At 33.4% G+C, this 17,342-nt stretch overlaps 1 protein-coding gene across 6 annotated transcripts in view; it reads left to right on the forward strand.

The window, feature by feature from the left end:
- CSMD3 (CUB and Sushi multiple domains 3) overlaps positions 1 to 17,342 on the forward strand; it is a 1,090,811-nt gene that overhangs the window by 915,091 nt on the left and 158,378 nt on the right. For 4 of the 6 annotated variants that reach the window (XM_074316364.1, XM_074316365.1, XM_074316367.1 and 1 more), the window contains 4 exons: positions 580 to 693; positions 1,192 to 1,287; positions 2,891 to 3,094; positions 16,239 to 16,363. In XM_074316364.1, coding sequence (XP_074172465.1) covers positions 580 to 693; positions 1,192 to 1,287; positions 2,891 to 3,094; positions 16,239 to 16,363 — 539 coding nt within the window. The remainder of the gene's footprint in view (positions 1 to 579; positions 694 to 1,191; positions 1,288 to 2,890; positions 3,095 to 16,238; positions 16,364 to 17,342) is intronic. The other 2 variants (XM_074316366.1, XM_074316370.1) reach the window with 1 other exon arrangement.

The raw sequence follows: 17,342 nt of genomic DNA on the forward strand, positions 1-17,342 counted from the left end.
AAAATTAACAGTAAATGTGTAGAAATCATTTTTAACTTACAGTGTGAATTAAACACTATACCTGAAAAGTATCTTGCTTATATTCTTCTGCTGAAACTATTATTCATAATAGGATAGCAGTTTAAAAGCAATAAAAAAAAAGTCCCCTAAATTTAAACTTTATCTCATATAAAAGAGGAGAAAAAAAATTAGAAAAAGAGAAGAGAGTCACAAAGTGATAAGACTCAAACTACCAATGGGAAAATAAAAAAAAAAGTAGTTATTATAAACCAACCTTATGATTTCTGATATAAATTAAAAGTTATACCCATTTCATTTACTTTTTTTAAAATTGTCTTCTTAAAATTTATTTCTTTTAGGCCATGGTCATTACTTTTCTGACCTGAAATACATGTGTCAGGCTTATCAACCAATTGGCACCTATCCTCTTTTAAAGGTAGAAAAAAAGATGACTATTATGTTGTAATACTTTGTTCTCTCTCTCCTCCTCTTTCTATTTTTTTGTTTGTTTGTTTGTTTTTCATTTTCGTTTTTGGATGGTTGGTGATTTGTTTGCTTCTCCTGGTTCCTGTTGATCAGTGGTGTTTGGCCAGTTTGTATTTTTCCAGACATCACTCCACGATGTTGTTGAGGTGTATGATGGGCCAACTCAGCAATCTTCTCTGTTATCTTCCCTCTCAGGATCCCATTCAGGTATCCTTTAATAGAACTGCCATGCATCAGTTATTGATTAAAGACTAACTTTGATTGATATTATAGAGAAAGTTGAGATTTGTGTCATCCATATTAAAGATAAAATAAACAGAAAATAGACTCACTCTTTATTTAAAAAAAAATAATAGAAACACAATTAATAGTAAATCAAATGCTTGAGAAAAATATAACTATTTGCTGGGATTGTAATCAAGTAAATATATTTAGTCACTTTGTCTGTGGTGTTTAATGTAATATAAATATTTAAGGATTCTTTAAAGAATGAGGCAATATGTATCAAAATGTAGTTAAAGCCTGTCAGTAAAAAGGTTGCAATTGAAGCTGAACCCAAAGAAAATGTATTGTCAGTAGGATATATTAAAGTAATTTGATGGAACATAGATTGACGTTTGCAAATGACAGTGTAAATTAATATAATTTGTTAGGTTTACTGAATGAAATTATTTGTGATATCTTAGTGTCTGTTTTGTTGAGTAGGAGAATCACTTCCACTGAGTTCAGGTAATCAGATCACAATTCGATTTACTTCAGTTGGACCAATAACAGCTAAGGGATTTCACTTTGTTTATCAAGGTAAGTCACCCAGTAGTCTAGAAACACACTAAGGAATAATATCAAGTTTCCATGCTGTATTCAAAGTAATTGAATGATCAGATCCTCACAAACATATAGGATATGTGGGTTTCAGTAGTTTTTTTTTTCTTTTTTTTTTCTTTTTTTGAACAGTTTTGCCCTGTTCCCTCTCCCATCACTACAGCACTGTTACTTTGACCAAAGTACAAAAATACCTATTGATTTCATCATCATTTTCAAGTTAATTGTCCAATTTTTCCTTTCTTCTAGCATATTGTTTTCAAAACATCTTTTTCTTTTTTTTCTGGCAATTCTTCACTTTCTACATATTCTATTTTCCTCATAGTCTAGCACCCTAAATTAAAAATGTACAAAATTTTGTGCTGATGTACTTAGACATGCCAAGGAAAATGTATTCCATTCTAAAATTTTAGTTTCTGATTCTCTTAGGAGAATTCAAATGTTCTTCGTGGCTATTAAATGTTTTTGTGCAATTGAAAGTCGGTTTACACCATTTTTTTCTCACTTTTATAGACAAACTTCCACTTTAATTTAACTAAGAGTTATCATTTGAAATATTGTATTTTAGTTATATGTTATCATGTAGTAGTTATTGTCAAATGTATCTTGAACTTTATTCCTAAGAAACGTATATTTGATAATTTTATTAAGCCCTCTTATCCCATTTATAATATTGGTTATAATATTTTACTGTTTCAATTTTAATAGTATTCCCTCTGTTAACAATATGGAGTATTATGATTTTAAAAGGCACTATTGAAAATTGAATTACTTTTACTCAAGTTACATAAAAGGAATCAATCTATTTGGAATTCATCATATCATTTTTTGGGCTATTGTCAAACTCTTTAATCCCGTCTCTATGTGTTTTTAAAAGAAAAAAACATCCTGTTATCATTCTATTTTATTAAACCAAAAAAAAGAAAAACACAAAAGTTACAATTGAAGGACATAACGATACATCCTAAAAGCAATTTCAAATTTGATATTGTATGATTATTAAAGTAAAATTTTCTATTGTTGTTAATCTGTCTGACTTCTAGTTAGCCTGAATATAGTTTTTGTTTTCATCAAAACTTGTTTTGAACAACTAACTTTGTGAACATACTATGAAATTGTTGTTTGCTTTTTTAAAAATCTGTGTTTTTAAGGACCTACTACTGAAAAAAAAAAAAAATCGTGACACAACCTCATATAACCTAACGCATAATTTTTGATCTTGGCATCCCAGTTTAAAAAGGAAAACAATATATCATTCAGTTATCATCCTATAAATTGAAATACACAACACAGACTGCTTTGTTATATTACTAAGAGTTTAGGGATAAAAAACAAGAAAAAAAACAAAACTTAGTTGATGTTTAAAGGATCCAAAACAAAATGTTTTTAAATAAAAAAAATTTGATGACAATATATATTTTAAATTGTATTTTATTCTGTATTAATATTGAAATTTTTAGACATATATTCCAACTGTTAAAGTTTTAATAAAAAGTGAAGGTTTCTTTGAAATCTGTTACATTTTGAAATATGTATTTCTCTGCTAAATATGAAGTTAAAATCAATAATTCTTTGTATGCAGCTGTTCCTAGAACAAGTTCCACACAGTGCAGTTCTGTGCCTGAACCAAGATTTGGAAGAAGGATTGGCAATGAATTTGCAGTCGGTTCATTGGTTCTTTTTGAATGTAATCCAGGATATATTCTCCATGGATCCATTGCAATTAGGTGTGATACAGTGCCCAATTCTTTAGCCCAATGGAATGATTCATTACCTACCTGTATTGGTGAGTATGTAACTTTGCATGCTTTGTGCTTATACATATTTTATTACAAAATTAGTTTTCTTGCAATTTTTATAATTTTGATTTGAGATTTAATAGTTATGCATTAATTTTTAAATGCTCTATCAGTTTTAATGTACATAAATATGCAAATCAGAGTGGATATTTCATGCAATCCAGGTATGATGCAACCAATGAAAAATATTTACTGTTGAATTAGCTGGAATGTTTCCTTGAGTACTGATTTATTTTGATGAAAATAAACATAATTATTCTAGTAATAGAATTTGCATGCTACTGATATGGGATTATTGAAATAAATATTATATTTTATTTTTTAAAGTTTATGCAAAGATTTCTATCCCAGTACGTAAATAATTTACATGTCTTTTAAGAATCACAGAAGCTGATAATTTGGGACATATTTTACTTTGGCATCAAAAGAACTAGACAATATGCATTAGTGAATAAATGTGTTTTTTCTCCGTTATTTATAGATATGTATAAAAATATAACATAAGAGATTTTCTCAGTCTTTCACAAATGTAAGTGGTAACACTTTGAGTGTATAGAATACACAAGGTTAGCCAGAAATCTCATTATTTCACTTTGCTATATCTAATTTAAATTGGTAAATAGAATATATACTTTTTAAAGTTATGGGTCCTTTGCCCTGCTAAGTTATATGAAACAGATTAACATATTTTCTAAACAATAAACAATAAATAATTTAGAATTGTATAGTATTTCAGAATCATTTACAATGACTTTTGGTTCTTGTAATGTTCCATAGATGTGGAAAATGTAGAAGGTGGGGAAGTTGCTTTTTTCTCTGTCCCAAGAGCAGATGTATATATATATTTAATTACATGGTATTAAATTAAAAGAACAGTGGTAAAACTTAATCTCAGGTTAAGAAATATTCCTCAGGAGTTCTTTCTCAAAGTTTTATTGGTGTGTGGTTTGGAAAATAAGAGGAAGACTTTTAAAAACTAAAAGATAAGCACAATTTTATTTTTATTTTCATAATCTCAATTCTCTACTTTTTTATACCGAAGACATGAGTGTACATATGCACACATATAACATAATACATTTATAATTCATAAAATTTATTTTTAATGATATGTCTTGCTATACATGAAAATAAATTACATGTATCTATGGTTTTAATTCTCAATATTCAAGAACACTTTTACCATATTTTACTCAGATTTAACATAATATTAGCTCATACTTCAGTAAAATAAAATATAGTTTAAAATTGTGAAATGATATTGAAGGTATATTCATTTCTATGGAGGAAGGAGTAGTCTTTGATATACATTCATAGAATATGTAATATGTATGGGATGAATCTGTTCTAATTAAGTAGAATTATCTTTTACCACTCAAATCAGGACAATATTAATAACTGTGCTACGAAAATGGTATAAACCAAGACTATTATAATGCAGAAAGAAGAAGGATGGTCACTTGATGTCTCTGGGAACTTGATATCACTGCTCCTCAAAACAGATATACGTAGTATATTTCACAGGGCATTTTTCTTACCACAATATGTTAGTTCGGCCCACAACAATTAATGGAATGTGAACTGTTATTTTATTATTCTTTTATTTGTTGAAAATCACCTAAAAATAATTTAAAACACTGGAAGGCTGTTAAGAACTCTTCTACTTTCTCATCTTTCAGCTAAATAACTACAGTTTCTGACATGGTTATCATTTACTCAATGCATCCTATTTGCCAGGTTCCATTCTGAGTAATTTAAAAATACACGTTTAATTTAATCATCACAGCACTATGGAGAACTAAATCTCAGAATTTACAGCTTAATAAACTGAGTCTTGGAGAGGTTAAACAGTTCTTGTTAGAGTGACATAACATAGTAAGGGGTGGAGTAGGGGCCGGGTTTGAAACTGTGTTTCTGATTCCAAACCTCAACCCGAATGATAGAAGACTGCTTCTCTTTTTATGTTTTGATTTATAAGCTAATCCTTTCCTAATTTGATATCTATATCTTATTTGCAATGTGTAATTTTTTACCTTATTAAAATGCATTTTGACCGCCAGTCAACACGTAAAGGAGAATGAATCATTGGACTTGATATTTCTCCTATTTCATACCCAGCATAGAGCTAGGTTAATGGAACAAACAGATTTTCCCTCCTGCATACTTTCATAATCTCATAAAGACAAAAGAGATCATGTTCCTCCTTCTGAGCCACAATATATGTTGACTGCATACTCTATTAAAATAGTAATAAATAATCCTAAACTAAGGAACCATGAGTCAAGAGAAATGTTGCTACATGTCTGTGAGATAATTAGTCATGCAATATGCATATGAAATTACATTGCTTTAAATCAGTTTAATAATTGAAGGCAGACACATAATAATAATAAATCTCTTCAGCCTCACAATGGATTTTTAAACATTTCTTTATAAACGTCAGCAATCAATCATTATTTTTGCCTCAATTTTCCCAGTAATTATATACATGATAGTTTCTGTGTCACATTCAGTTTATTGATATAGGTATTCATACAAAATATCAATGTCATGTAATAGAAAGTAACTAGATAAGTAGTTGTCTTTGCTTAGTTTCACATGTGATGAAAATTCCTTCAAGATAAGTATCTATTATAAAAAGAGTAATATAATGAGATATGGAAACTCACAAACTAGCTAATTATTCTTAAATATCATTGAAAAAAATCTGTGTATTCTTCCAGTTAGAGAGTTCATAGTACCTACACATGCAAAGTATTGAAGTGTAAATGTGTGAAATACTCCTTAAAAGTTCTGTTTGTATACTTCTGTTAATGTCCTAATTAATGAGGAAAAGGTGTAAAGAATCATGTGAAACTGAATAAAATTGAACCCACAGTAGTAGGTTCTCAGAATTAGGGTTAATTAAGTCTTGGGTAACAGTCTGGGCTTTGATGTTAACACTAAATTGTCATGTTCAATTCCTGCATGAGCCTGGGAAATTTACATAATATCTGATTCTCAATTCCCATATCGATAAAAGAGGAAAGTAAGAGAACTTTTCAGATGTTTATTGTGGCTTTTAAATGATTAAATCCTTGGCACAGTTCTTGGAAGCAAGTAAGTTTTTACTCAAAAATTAAGTTGTTTTTGTTGCCAAATCCTCCACCGTTGAATCAGGAGAAAATATTTAAATTCTTAAGGATTTGGATCTAGAATATAGAAACTACATGCTGTGCTGATAAAGGGTTTGTTATTATTGGTTTTTACTTGTTGATATGTTGATTTAATAACATTCATATGTATATGTAAAATTTATCTTCCACATAAGATTTTTGCATCTTAGAAAAGGCTGAAGTGTGGACTCTTGTTATTCTTTATAATTCTAATGATTTAGGGTTTCTTGAGTGCAAGATTTTTCTTTGCACTTAAAATTTTTAAGGAAGACTTTGGAGAAATAGAATGATAATTTTCTTAGAATTATAGTAATTATTTATTAGTATATGCTACTTTGAAGGACTGTAAATTTTTTTTCCATCAATTGATGCATTTAAGGACAAGTAGTTAAAGAGAAGCAATTTTTAAAAATAGGCATATATTCATGACCTGTTTTGTTTTTATTGTTGGTGTGAGTAAAAAATAAAAATAATGATCACTACAATTCTAATTGGCCTTGAAAACATACTGTATTTCCCCCAAAATAAGACTAGATCTTATAGTAACTTTTGCTCCAAAAAATGCCTTAGGGCTTATTTTCAGGGGATGTCTTATTTTTTTCTTGTACAACAATCTACATTTATTCATGTACAATAGGCTACATTTATTCATTTATTCATGTACAAAAACCTACATTTATTCAAAAATAGTCATGTCATCTTTTTCTGGAAGATCGTCATAACTCTCCAAACCCCAAATTCCAGCTTGAATTTCTTGCGACTCCATTTCCTGTAGTACCATTGGCCCCAATCTCTCATGTCCAGCAACAGAGCTCTCCTTAAATGAGCACTTCTTGTCCATGTAGCCTGCTCGTAGTGCATTGGCAACACAGCTGTCAGTCATTTTATCCCATGAATTCTTCACCCAAGTCACAACCTCTTGCCGGCTAGGCTTCACAAAGTTTCCACACTGATTTCTCTCCATTCTATTTTCAATGTAGTCATTGATTTCCATGCACAAATAGTCCTTGAATGGCTTGTTTATTGCAATATCAAGATCTGGAGATAGACAAATATTCCTGCAGGAATCATTATTTGATCTATTTTTCTCTCTGCAAGGAAGTTCTTCATGTCTTTAGTGCGGTGAGTGCTGGTTCAATGGCAGACTAGCAGACCTCTCTGGCCACCTCACAAAACAAATGGCAGCATTAAATCAACTCAGTTCCTTATAACTGCTTGTGTGAATCAGGCTTTTTCGGTTTCAAGAACATAAATGCTGAAACACATTCAACCTATCTTTCTTGCCCATAGTGATGATTAGAGGTGGGACTTTCTATCCATCCAGACTAGTTGCCAAAATACAGGTAACACGTGCACTTTCGTAACCAGTGTTGGGAATGTAGATTGACGAGGCACCCCTCTGATCAATTGTCATTTGAGATCCTTGGCCCATAAACACTGCAGTTTCATCCATAGCAATCATTTTGGAGAGTTGGTATTTAGAAAAGTCGATGCCATCAACAAAGGACTTGAATGCAAGTGCACGTTTAATAACTTAAGTATCTTCCAGATTGAACAGTGTTGATCTTCTTAGAGACAGTTCATACCGCTGAAGGAAGCCATCCAGCCAGTGTTGTGATGCTTTGAATTCTTCTGGGGATATTTTTAACTGTGGTGCCTTTGCAAGGGCAAATGCTTGAATATCAGTCCTGTGCACAACCAAGCCTTTGCTGTCCTGTCAGCAATCCATTCACAAATGATGTCTTCCAGCTCAGAAAATAATGGTTGCCGACTTTATCCACACTTGTGCTTCTTAGCATTTCTCTTGTCCACCTGTGGACTGAGGTTATCGTACTCTGCTTGCCATTTTCGGACCATTCGGAGATACAACTTCTTCTCTTTGCAGAAAGCTGTAAGAGTCTTGTCACAGGAGTCCTCCACAATTCCTTTCTTGTACTTGACAGAATAGCTCTTTCTTTTTGCACCCATCAAGATGGGGGTCAAAATATTCCCTTTAAATCTACCATTAAATCAAGTGTTAATTGAAGACTTACGAGACAGGAATGGCAACAAAAATGATGACAGTTAAGAATGATGGTCCAGGGGGCAATCGGATGGCTCGGTTGGTTAGGGCATGAGCTCTGAACAACAGGGTTGCTGCTTAGATTCCCACATGGACCAGTGAACTGAATCCTCCACAACTAGATTGAAGACAAAGAATTGCCGCTGAACCCCCTGAGGGGTGGTAGGATGGCTCAGTTGGTTAGAGTACAAATTCTCAACAAGATTACTGGTTCAATTCCTGCATGGGATGGAGGGCTGCAACCAGGCTAATAAGATTGAAAACAGCACCTGGACTTGGAGCTGAGCTGCGCCCTCTACTGCTAGATCAGAGAACAACGACTTGGAACTAATGGGCCCTGGAGAAACACACTGTTCCCCAATATTCCCCGGTGAAACTTACAAAAAAAAAAAAAAAAAAGACATATTGTACTGACAATTAAAAAAAGAAAGGGTGATGGTCCACACAAAGGCAATGAAAAATTGCAGGCACCGAAATTCAGAAAACATTTCTTTACTTCACACAAGTGCATTATATATGTCCGTGACAATTCACGATGTATTAAATTATGAAGATTCATATTAGACACAACTACATCCGTTTGTTACCAGTGCACATGTTATTCATGCATTGTGTCTGTACTCCGATTGGTCATTTGGCAATAAGTCTCGAGTTCATCTCTTTACATAGGCGTTAACTTCTCGTCCAAAGGTGCCCACTTGGGTATTTACAAATACTTAATTATAATTTATATTATCATTTATTTTAAGCATTAATGTCAATAATATTATTCATTTATATTTAATTATATATTAACATTATTTTATAATTCAGTACATCCATCGTGTGTTGCAACGGACGTACTAAATGTCATCTGTCTATCTGACGATGTTAACTGGGGCTTATTTTTGGGGTAGTGCTTATATTATGAGCATCCTGAAAAATCATACTAGGGCTTATTTTCTGGGTAGGTCTCATTTTCGGGGAAATATGGTATATTTAATCAAGGTTTGCACTCTGTTTTTCTAACGCTGGAAAATGTAAACATTGCATTATCCAAGGGCATTTCTTTTGTCCATGAGGGATTGAATGCAACAGGTTTAGAAATTGGAAGAAGATAAAGGGAAGGAAAGAGCTGACAATAAAAAAAAAGAAAACAAAAAAGAAAAGGGGGAAAGGAAAGAACATTTTTGGAAGAGGAAAGGAAAATGAGAGAAAAAAAGAATATTTTGGGAGATAGAGAGTAGAGAATAAGAACTCTAAATTATAAACATAAACCAATTTTGTTTAAAGCAGAAGAAAATCCCTATTCTATATTATTATTGCAAAGCTTTTTAAAAATATGTTAAATGTGTCGGTTATTTTGAGTGTTTTTCCCTTCAGATGTAAAAATCCACGTAAATTAAAGGAAGGTCATGGCTTTCAATTATGGATTCATCTCGGCAACGACAGGAGCTCCTAGCAGTCACTAGACTATGCAAGTCCATGGCTGACATTCAACTTCAAGAGTAAATGCTGATATGCTGTCCCCAGCCTAGATGGATTCAGTCACAGTTTCTACTTTAAGGGCAAAGATGACATTCTCAGAAGTCATTACAATGTCTCTATCAAAAACCCATCTATTTGTAGATCCATGGGCCTTTTGAGAAGCTTGTCACTGCCTCTATGGAGAGTCTTTAAACAGAACAGACTACCTTTGGTTTTGCATTGGTTTGAAAGTACACTCCTAGTGATAGAAATTGTATTAGATGACTTCTGTGTCCTGCCAAGATCACATGGAAAATAACTTATACCATTTAAAACATATTGTTCACCTTATAGAATAGGTGCACATCTAGAAAACTGAATATATAACAGAAAGACATAGGGGATCCATGTAAGACACGAAAAAGAAAGGTGATGATTCTAAATGACACTTGGATGGTAGCTCAGCTCCGGTTTTACCATTTCATCTGTTGGGGCCAGGAAATCAGTTCCCCTTCTCCTTTAGTTCTTCTGGCTGGTCAAATAATTCAAACAACATTCAGCAGATTAACAGAAGAAAATCAAAGCTTTAATACATGTGCATGGGGAATTCACATAGGCAGGAAAATTCCAAAGACAGTGAGACAGCATTGGGTATAAAAGACATTTTTGGACAAAAGAGAAAGGTGGGGAAGGGTATGAGATTTCAGAAGTGAGAATGGAAGATTTTCTTGAGGAAGAGCAGAACGCACATGGCAGGAATATTCTTGCGAGCCAACTCAAACGATGGGACACAGGGGTATCTATCGAACAGGCCCAGGCCTGATGCCCTCATACTTAATTCAAATTAGACTAAGGCAGCATTATAAACTTTCCTTCCTGAAGCAGGTTTCTGTCTGAATCTTTGTGCAGGGAAGTGGGACAATTTTTTTTTTTCTGTGTCATATTTCTTAATAAACAGCCTTACAATCAGTACCCCAAAAGGCAGCTTCATTGTAGCAAAATTTTGGTTCACTTCACATTCAACTGTTCATCTTTACATAAATGAAAATTTACTTTGCAATTCTATTTTTTAACTATAAATATGTTTAGCTTCAAATGTCCTAAAAAAAAAAAAATCATTGCCTTAAAATAATAATTAAAATTGAGAAGAAGAAGAAGAAGAAAAGCCTCTATGTCTTAAAGATTTAAATATGAGAATAAAGTGCAGATTTATCTTAGGTGGATATCAAATCATTATCTTTAATTCATGTTCATTCCCAATATCTGTTAATGGATAAAACATTAACTGCTTCAAGTCCTTTGCACTTTGTATTTCTTTTCCTTGGAATGCGCATCCATGCGATTTCTTCCGGGTGTACTGCATGACTTCATTGAAGTCTCCACCTGATTATCTTCCTTGGACATCCTATCTGAAAATAATTTTCTGCTACTCATGCTCCATTTGTTCTCCACATCCTTACCCTGCTTTTCTTGTATGGCAGCCACCTACCATATTATATATAGTTCTTGTGTGTGTGTGTGTGTGTGTGTGTGTGTTTCTTAATCTTTCCTGACCTCCTCTTTCCTGTCACTATATTGTTTTTTTGCTCAATCAAAAGAGGATCTGGCATATAGTTGGTGTTCAATAAACATTTGTTCAGTGGTTGCATCTCAGGAAATAGCTGGTAATTTCCTGAATTTCTGTAGAGGTGAACAACTAGCCACCATCCAGGGCCCAAACATTTTTAGTTTCTGTCTTTTGCCACATGGTGATGGTTTTGCTCACTTTGCTTGCTAGGAGCTTTACAAACCATCTGAAGTTTCAAACTCTTCTAAGAATCCATAGGAAAGATGCGCAGGCAAAATACAAACAATAGACTTATTTCTTATGTGGGTAATTTTATTCTGCGAGAGAACAAATGATCCGTTTATACTTTACAGTTTAGATATAACCCTTGACAATCTATTTTCAGGATTTTATACATAATGATTGTATTTTCTCTGACTTCACTGTCAATGAATGCTCAGTTAACAGCTTAAGCCAAATGAGCTTCCAATTGAAACAAAAACAGCTTTGCACATTCCTAATGATTTCCACCTCAATTGTATCAGTTCAATTTCATAGTTCTTATTACTGCTATCAACACTTTCATTTTGTTTTTTTCTGTCAGAGTAAAACACAATAAAGTGTTCAGTAATTTTTAAATCAAACTGTTGACTGGAAAGCAGCCCCATTAGGCATGCTATGCAAGTTGTGCTTATAGTTAAAATGGTCAAATGCTAAGTTAGGGAATCCACAAATTCAAATAACCAGTATGAATGTGAAAACAAAATTTACTAATCTTGTACAAATCTGTTATATCAAGCCATTCTTAGGTAAATTCTCATAAAGTACAGTGATATTTTGATGAGAACATTGGACTTGGAAGAAATATAAAACTGAAAAATATGCTGAAGACAGTTTTCATCTGCCAAATTTGACCTTGTTATAATTCAGATTTCTTAAAATTTGCAGTCTCATAAAACCCCAAGCTCTCCTCCCTGAGACTCTGTGATTCAAATAACCCCCTGCAGCCACTAATAGCTCCGACAATATATGGCCTTAGGCATGAGTACTTATGTCAGTGGGAGGTCTCTTTTGAAAAGTCCCTGAACTTGCCACTTCCTTGCCTTAGGCAAAAAAATCTTTAATCAGTTGCTTATTCCTCTACCCATATCTCGATTTCTTTTTTCCAAGTCCTTTAGAGACTCAGAAAGAACTACTTTACTTGTATTGGCTCCCTGGCAACACCTGCTTATATCATCTTTCTTTACAGTGGGAATGAAATAAATGAAGAATTATACACAGGATCTGAACCCTCATTCTTTGATTCATTTATTCATCCATCCTTCCATTCATGAAGAAGTGGTTAAATATAATAATGAATAGTGATTATTAGCATTCGTGTGAACCACTAGTAAGCATTATCTCGTTTAATATGGACACTAATACCAGAAGGTAGATTACTATTTCTGTTTCATAGATAGTAAAAGCAGAATTAGGTTTTCAGTAATTCTAAAATTACTAAAGGCAAAAGCAAAATTAGGATTTGAGCCCAAGCTGCTTGATTCTAAAGCCTGTCCTCTTAATCCATATGTTATATAGTATAATACTGATCAGAAGGGAAATGCATAATATATCCTTTTTAACATAAGGAACAAATGTTAGGTTAAGTAATATATACATGGGAAGTAAAACTTTGTAAAATATTATGGATGTGGCAATTCATATTTGGGAATACTTTTATAGTATGTTTTGCTGGTAAAAAAATAAAATTATTAAAGTGGATTTAAACAATAATGGCTTGTTTAGGAAAATCCTGGGAGAAAGGCATGATACAGACAGGATTAGTAAAGATTTAATTTGTAACCACAAGACATACACAGATATACAACCAGTCATTCAACAATTTATTCCACAAGCATTTACTGAGTACTCAGTGTCAGGCACTTTTCTAGGAACTGGCAACATAGGTTTGAGTAAGTAGCTATAACCCCTGCCTTATGGAGTTGACATTTTAGTGGCGGGAACTAGATCACATCACTAAATATATTCTCTTCTTTCAGATAATGATAAGTACTATGGAGAAAAGTAAAGCAGGGTCTAGAGATTAGAGCAAGACATCCATGATATGCTGCTGTTTTACACCCAAGTGGAAGTGTTATATAGGAGTCTGGGAGGTGACCAAGTGTATAGAGGGTGAGAGAGGTCTTGACATGGTCAACCCACAGCAGGAATCCCAGATGTCTGGAACAGAGTGAGTGATGGTGACAGTGATAGAAGAGTTGGAAAAGGCAGAGCAGAGGTTAAGTCATATGGAGTCTTAGAGTCTGTGGGGACTTCGAATTTTTTCTAAGTAGCATGGGAATTGATTGAGCTAAGGGGTGATATGACCTTAGTTTCTAAAAAAAAAAATCACAGTGGCTAGTGTAAGGAGGGGTGGAGTAGAAACATTAAGACTGATTAGGAGCCTATTGCAGTAGTGGAGAGGAAAGGAAATGGTGATTTAGATACGAAGATCAAGATCAGCAATGAGAATTTGTAAGTGAAGGTAGAGCTGACAAAATTTACTAGTAGATTTTACATAGATGTAAATGTAAACTTAAATGTAAGAGAGAAACTGAGTCCTGTATTTTTGGCCTAAGGAATGGATGAATGGTGTATTACTAAGATTTGGACTAGTGTGGATGGGAGATAACTTCAATGCATATAACAACAAAAATATCCTGGTGACTTGGACATAGTCATTTCAATAGAGTGGAGAAGACAAATGTCTGTTGAAATGAGTAGAGGAGAGAATGGAGAGTGAGGAAGAGGGGATGACTTGTCTCTGAGGCAGCATGGAAGTCATGCAAAGGGTAGAAGAATTACAATCTTGGCACCACAGTGAACAGAAGTCCAGACAAAAAGTTGATTACTTCATCTTCTCAGCTTCAGTCTATTGGAAGAGACTAAAACATAAAAACATGTGAAACCGTAGTGTGAGCAATACTATGATAGAACAGTACAGGAAACCACTTGGCACTGTGGGGAATTATGGGTCACTTAACACAGAAGGGAGTCAACAAAGGGTTAGAGAGGTCGCACTAGCATGGAATGTCCATGGATGGTAGGCTAAGTGAGAGAAGGACTCTCAAGTGGCAGCATTAAGGGAGGATATTAGATTCATAGGCTGGACTGGGATGGAGAATTGGGAGGGTGAACTCTTGAAAAATTATGGGTACATATGAGCCTGGAGATGTAGTGAGAGGCTAATTCAATTAACTATGCTCATTTGTAGAATTAAGGCAATGATGAGATTTTTGAAGGACTTTCAGCAGTGAAGTAACATGATCAAATTGTCATTTGAGAAAGGTCATTTAATGGAGATTATATTACATGGAAAATATACCGGCAATAGGGAAGTTCATTGATGTGTTTAGTACAGTAACTTAGGGGGGGAAAAAGGAGAATAAAGTAGAGTAGTGACAGTGAAGATGGAGAAGAAGAGGATTGGTAAATTGTTTTTTTTCAGCTCAGGATTAGTACTTCATCAATCACCTTTTTTTCCTCTTAATTTTTTGGGGTAGTCTTTATTCTTTAATTATTTTTCTCCTCCTGGCATGCGATTATCAAATCATTCAAAACTGATTGTTTTCTTCTTAAAAGACCTAAATTCTTTCTGACCAATTTAATCTAAATTTGTATGTAACCCAATAACAGATTCATAAGTAAATACAACAAAATGACTTTCTCTAAATATATTATCACACTGTTAAAAATATTTGCAGCACTCTTTTGAGTAATTTTCCTAGCTTTTTGCATTCAGCTTTGGAAATGCCACAAAAATGTATTATTAACTTAAAAAAAAAAAGTATTACAAAAGATACACTCTAACATCTCATCATTATAGACCCTGTGGTTCAAATGCCCAAGAATAACAGTGTCATTGGTTCCTAAAATAACAATAGTTGCCAAAGAATACGCACTCTGTTGACTTATTGTTTTCCAAGCTGTGTGCTAGCTTCTTTATGTGCCTTGTTATATATTTATACTATATCTTTTCACAAAAGCCCTTTGGAAACAATTGAGTTTTAGAAAGTTTAAGGAACATGTCCAATATCACACAGTATTTACAATTCTAAATTGGCTCATGCCCAGAACCAAGCTGGTACTTCTAGTGGCATGAGAATTTTACTTTAAGATTAGTAAAGCAGGTCTGCATACTTATTCTTTCATGTAGTGATTGTACTGGCAATAATCAGACTGGCACCAAGCCAAGTATTTTCCTTGAACTGATGAACATGGACTCTGGAACTAAAATACCAGGACTCAAATCTCAGATCCTTCTTTACTAACTATGTGATGTTGGACAAGTTATTTAATCTTTAATGACTTGATTTTCTCACCCATAAAATGGGGAGAATGCTTATTCATATCTCCTTGGATTGTTGGGAGATAAAGAGTTAAACTATGTGAAGTGCTTACAGGAGTCTCTTGGCCAGTAGTAGTCTCTATATAAATGTCATGGTCATAAGATAATCGTTAGCATCATCATTACTCCTCAGAGGGTGCTATTACTCCTCATAGGATGCATGCAGGGAAAAGCAAAATGTTAACTAAATCCTCAAAAAAGTCTATATCCAAATATGAACAATTTTTAACACGAATGTGTCAGTACACTTTTTAGTAATATAATGCAAATGATATACTATTGCTGAATGAACTATACTACGATTTTAGGTATGGACTTGTGGGTTTACCTATTAATGTGTCTGATTTTTTTTTTTTTTAAGTTTTTGTGGTATAGGAAGACTTAATTTTCATTGTTCTTATGAATTAAAAAAAATAGTATGACTGATTGTGTTTGCAAATCTAGCATCTGTCTAAGATGTTATCTCTAACCATTTGTTTTATTTTAATCTTTTGCATTAGAATTAACTTCCTCTCTTGAACTGCTTTACTTTTAGTTCCCTGTGGTGGAATTTTAACCAAGCGCAAAGGGACAATTTTGTCTCCTGGATACCCTGAGCCTTATGACAACAATCTGAATTGTGTATGGAAGATCACAGTGCCAGAGGGGGCTGGCATTCAAGTAAGCATATTTAAATTTCACTTCTTTTCACTGTTATGTTTGAAAAAAAATTTTTTCAGAGGTGACAGGATGTACATTATTTCTAAAGGTATAGCCAGTGCTTTTGATTGACATAGTTAAATATAATAGAAAAATAATAATTATTAATGTTTTTTACTTGCAAGTACTGTGTTTCCCCAAGAATAAGACCTAGTCGAACAATAAGCTCGAATGTGTCTTTTGGAGCAAAAATTAATATAAGACCCGGTATATTTTACTGTAATATAAGACCAGGTATAATATAATATAATATGATGTAATGTAATGTAATGTAATATAATATTGTATAATAATATAATACTGGGTCTTATATTAATTTTTTGCTCCAAAAGATGCGTTAGAGCTGATTGTCTCACTAGGTCTTATTTTCAGGAAGCACGGTAACAGAAAAACAATGCAAGGTGACATAAGAAATTAGAAAAACATTTTGCTCCACATACCCTGGAATTTTGGGGTAAAAGGATTCGAAGGCTACTTATTTCAGAGGCTGCGTTTTATCATTCTTGACCCAGGTTTTTTCCATCTCTCTGCTCTGCCTTCCTTAACATGCTGCCTTAGTCCTCGGGCTTCCTTTCTCATGGTCTTGAAATGGCTGCAAAATCTCTAAGCATAGCAGCATTCACACAGCAATGCCCAATGCCCAAAATGATTACAATGGTTAAGAGAACTTTCCAAGAAACCTTCCAGCAAACTTTCCCTCCCGTCCTGTTGATCAAAATTGCAAACATTTTCATTCCTAAGTCATGTACTGAGCAATAGCAAAATATATACTGTGGTTTGGCTCAAACAAATCAATATTAAGTGCTTGGATCAGGCAAGGGACTCAGCCTCCTCTGATGTACACAGCTTTGATTCGATTGAATGAAGCCAGTTCTCTGTTAACAAGGAAGAGGTATGCTATTCTATAGACAATCAGTAGTATCTATCATATTATTTCAAT

The sequence above is a fragment of the Rhinolophus sinicus genome, linkage group LG12 (assembly GCF_036562045.2).
Source record: "Rhinolophus sinicus isolate RSC01 linkage group LG12, ASM3656204v1, whole genome shotgun sequence".
Classification (NCBI taxonomy): Eukaryota; Metazoa; Chordata; class Mammalia; order Chiroptera; family Rhinolophidae; genus Rhinolophus; species Rhinolophus sinicus.